Source organism: Etheostoma spectabile, chromosome 16, assembly GCF_008692095.1.
Source record: "Etheostoma spectabile isolate EspeVRDwgs_2016 chromosome 16, UIUC_Espe_1.0, whole genome shotgun sequence".
Lineage (NCBI taxonomy): Eukaryota > Metazoa > Chordata > Actinopteri > Perciformes > Percidae > Etheostoma > Etheostoma spectabile.
The window spans coordinates 15,383,133-15,387,881 of record NC_045748.1 but is presented as its reverse complement, the minus strand read 5'-3'; the positions used below and the strand labels follow the sequence as shown (position 1 = coordinate 15,387,881).

Here is a 4,749-nt window from a genome sequence, read left to right as displayed (position 1 = left end):
CTCACCTCTCTGCTTTTTGAATTTCCCTAGTATTCTGCCTTCTAGTCCTTTCGTCATGGCACTGGCTGGAGTGCGAGTTATTGAGCTGGCAGGCCTGGCTCCAGCACCGTTCTGTGGCATGATCCTGGCAGACTTTGGAGCCAAGGTGATTCGCGTGGACCGGAATAAAGTCGGCATGTCTTTGGACACACAAGCACGGGGCAAACGGTCTGTGGCCATCAATCTGAAGATGGCAGAGGGTGTAGCCCTGCTCAGGAAGCTCTGTGTCCAGTCTGATGTGGTCCTGGAGCCCTACCGTAAAGGTCAGACCACCATGACAGCTGTACCGAGCTCTGTAATACAGCATGGTTAGAATCAGTGTTGGAAGAAGTATTTACATCCTTTACTTAAAGTGTGCATATTGTGCTTTTTGGCTTTTTCCCTTTCCTTTATTGTGTTATATAACTTGTTTTGTGTATGTAATGGTTTACAAAGTGAAAAAGCCCAAAGTCCACCCCAAAAGGACTTACAATCTCCAACAAAAAACACTGTTCACAAACCGCTCCAACAGATCTATTGTTGTCCAGTCTTTACTTCCATGACAAACGTGCGTCACTTTGTAACAACCATTATAATGCTTGCCTAGCTGCTCACGTGGCACACCCTCATACTCTGCTTCTGACTGGCTAGTAGTCCCTACCTAGCTACTGCGCATGTGCAAATCCCAAAAAAGATGGAACAGAGGAGAGATTTCTCACTCTGTAGCTAAAACAGAAAGCTCAACACACAGGGTGAAAAGAGGAGCTGCAGCAATGTGCAGTACGACAAAAATACGTTTTTTTTTTTTTTTTTAATTAAACCATGTAAACCTATTCTGAAATAACCTCTAAATACTAGTATGAACCTGAAAATGAGCATATTATGAGCACTTTATGTAAAAGCACCAATCCATTAATATGAAAAAATCCACAATTAGTAGTAGTAATAAGCAAATAAATTGAAAGTGATTGATCCGTTTAGGGGTGGAGTTGAAATAGGTCACATGCTTAGTTCACAAATAAGAGGAAAGTTTTATTTTGATTCAAGTGTGATTTGCAGTTTTACTGTTTTTTTCTCAAGGTGAAATAAAGCCACACTAGAGCGCCACTTACTGTGTTCCACGGCTGCAACAAAACAAGCCCCTGGCCGCTATGAAAATCAAAACGTGTACGTTAAATTTGGAACCGGATTTGAAACAAAGTCCTCTAAACGTTTCCATAAAGAAACGATTCCACTGAAATCGTAATTTTTTAAAACGGTCATGTCAGAATTAGGTTTTTAGTTGGATCATAGATTTAACAGTTCTAACTGTCTTTATACTAAAATAAAGAAGTCCACGGAAACAGATTGATTGTAATATTTGAGTTTGTGATTGGATGGTAAAACCCCTATGATATTAAACGTACTCTCTAGATATAAACAGCCTTTTGCATTTGAATCTCCAAAGATTCTTTGATAAGTGTCATTAACTGTTTTCCATTTAACCCCCAAAAAGTGCTATAGCTAGGCTGTGGCCACAATATTCCCACTGTATGAGAGGCAACATAAGCAGATACAGATAAAGAGATTTATTTAATGAATATACTCATAGGTTGACTTTCTTCTTACTGCCCAGGTGTGATGGAGAAGCTGGGCCTCGGGCCACAGGAGATGTTAAAGGAAAACCCTCGTTTGATCTACGCTCGGTTGACAGGGTACGGCCAGAGTGGATCTTACGCCACCGCAGCTGGGCATGACATCAACTACCTCGCCATTTCAGGTAATGACCACACAACTGTTAATGTTTTTGGATTGAATATTTATATACCTTACATTGCAGACTGATTAATGGCACCAAGTAAGGATAAAGATGTCAGAGGAAGATAATTCACCCCTCTTTGTGTGAGGCTGGTGGTTGTTTGTCGGTGTACTTGGGTTTTGTTTAAAACCAAGGCTTGTTATCTTTTCATTACCTTGGAAAACATGTGAAAGAAAAGGTTGAACACAGAGTTTCAGTCTACCACAGTTATGACAGTGGGCATTTTAGTGTGCCCTTGGAAAAACAGTATTGCAACTATTCCAGTACATTTGAAGCAATGAATCACTGACATACTTAACAAATTAATACCAACCTTTTTTACTCAGTAGTACTCAGACATGACCGCCAACTCAAAGAACAACATCTCATACATACATGTACCACTGTATTTACTATATGGTAACATATGAGGTAGGTGCGATTAATGAAAATAAAACTTGTTTACCAAGATACAGGGATTCCGAACAATGTCAATTAGTTTCAGTTATGGGTTTAGATTCAGCTTTGCTCTAAAACCTAAAATACTTCCACATCTGACAGTGGTAAGACATAAAGCTTGGTCCTACTAACACATTGATAACACGTTTCATCTTTAAGCACCCCCAGGAAGGCTTAATGACCAAACAGATGCAATGTAACTGATGACACAAAACAAGGTCTGATTTGAAAATAGATTGAAAACCATTTCACCCCTGAAAGCTATGTATTCCCAATGCGCTCACTTAGTTTCTGTAATGTAATTTATATGGTAAGCATTGACCTCTTTCTATTGTAATACAGCCCTCATAAATTACAACATTACAAATAAGAGAGTAATCGATGGTGCTATGTTTTTAAGCTTTAGTCTGTCCTTAATGTATCTATAAGCTTACCCATTTTAAATCCATCCAATAGTGGCTTTCCAGTATTATCACTCTAAATTATTTGATGTAATAAAACAGCTTGAGCTTCATTATATACTTATTAGTTAGTCTATAGGAAGTCAAACTGTGTTAAAATTAATTGCAATTGTCGTAATTGTTGTATCTAAATTGTAAAGGGGGCGCAACATTTGTTGAAGGCAAAACATATGTCAAACTATTCTAAATGAAGTATTGTGGAGCTGCAGAGATGTCCCGGCCTACAAACCCTATCCTACAGACTAAAGAAAAAAGTCTTTGTTTGGTAGAGATCCTCGCAAAACTCACTCTATTATCATTTTCCTTTCTTTCAATGTTCATAATTTTTAATGAAAATGAGAATAATGATTCAAAACCGATCATTCCCTCCAATATCGTTAACCATATTGAAATTGCAATATCAATCAAAATTATCGCAAATAGATATTTTCCTCATATTGTGTGGCGCTAACAGAGAGTATTGACTTCAATGCAAGGCTTAAAAAAATGACTTGACAAGTTGTTAAGACTAGAAAAGCACTATATAAGAACAGTCCATTTACATTTAAAAGTGACCTTGGTAAGGTTTTTTTTATCTTAGGCCTACTAATACACTGATAACATACAAAATATGGTTTATAAAGCACATACAGACCAAAGTAAAGTGGCCTAATGAGAACATTTTGGAGACAACTGCCACAGTGTGCTTGCCTTTTTAATTGGCACTTCAAGGATGTTGAGAAAGTTGCTGTTACTTGCTAGTACTTTTCTTGTAAAGGCTCTTTTGTATTATCTCTACAATAACAGATGACCAAAAAAAAGTAAGGAACCTGTCCAACAGTTACATGCTGGTTCAACAAAGTTAACAAAGCAATTATTTAGTTGGAATAAAAAAAATAAAAATAAAATAAAAACCCTCCTATGGTGTTAACTGGACTTGTGTGGACAGGAGCTGTTGACCTTTTCTTTGTGATGTTTAATTTGATGGCATCCCTTCTGATTTATTCAGTTAGCAAACTAAGTAATTTTCTTTGATTTTCAGGACTGGTGACTGGCCAGTTACTCGATTGTTTTTAACTGGTGTTCTCTACTCTCATATTATGTGACGCTCTTATCTCCACATTTCTGTCACAGGCCTTTTATCCCGGCTGGGTCGGAGTGGGGAGAAGCCCTACGCTCCGTTGAATCTGATGGCAGACTTTGCAGGTGGGGGTCTTACCTGTGCTCTGGGGATAGTCCTAGCTCTGCTGGAAAGAACAACTTCTGGGAAAGGACAGATCATTGATGCCAGCATGGTAAGGATGTCAAGCAATTATTCATATTCAGAAACATGCAGTACATGTTTGATATTTTTTTTACCAGCGTTACCAAAAAATTAAGCTCAAGTAAATGACAATGGATATGCTTTTTACAAACTACAGTCAGACACTATCGTAGGCCGGAGTTAGAGCACTTTCAGACCGACAACAGACCTTCAGCAAACACACGCAACATAAAGAAAGCAAGAAAAGTATTAACTCAGTTTTTCAATGCTCACAATGTTTCTAGCCTTTGGTTTCTTTATCATTCCCAAATGCATTTTATTATGACTCAAAGTCCTTTTTAAAAAGTAGAACACACAATCAGGGAATCAACTCCGCTTTCCCACAGATGCCACATTTGTTGCATGAGTCTTGGTTTAACAGAGCTGCCTTCTTTACTGTAATTTGTCCGCGATGACTCAGGCTAGGTTTATGGTAGCCGCGGTGATCCAGGCGCAAGGTGCGTGCCATGAAAGGATGCGCTGTGCTTTCAACATGGTCGGCTGGGAAGAGCAGCCATGTGTTTCAGAACAACGTTACAGGTCTCTCTGATGGTCTTTCCTCTACCTCCGCTCTGCTCTTCTTTTTTTTTTCTCCTTTTTTTTATGCTCTGCGCTCAACTTAATTTATTTATTTTTTCATACTCACATTTCTCAGCAACTTATTGAGTGCCGTAATAGTTGTGCGACATAAAGAATCAATAATGACATTTTTTTTTTGCCAACTCTTTTCATAATCAAATTTTATCAATTCG

General features: G+C 38.3%; 1 protein-coding gene across 1 annotated transcript in view; it reads left to right on the top strand.

Moving 5' to 3' along the window:
- Nucleotides 1-4,749, top strand: part of amacr (alpha-methylacyl-CoA racemase) — an 11,255-nt gene that overhangs the window by 1,324 nt on the left and 5,182 nt on the right. The window contains exons 2-4 of the mRNA XM_032540020.1: nucleotides 31-302; nucleotides 1,634-1,777; nucleotides 3,829-3,989. Coding sequence (XP_032395911.1) covers nucleotides 56-302; nucleotides 1,634-1,777; nucleotides 3,829-3,989 — 552 coding nt within the window. The 5' untranslated portion in view covers nucleotides 31-55. The remainder of the gene's footprint in view (nucleotides 1-30; nucleotides 303-1,633; nucleotides 1,778-3,828; nucleotides 3,990-4,749) is intronic.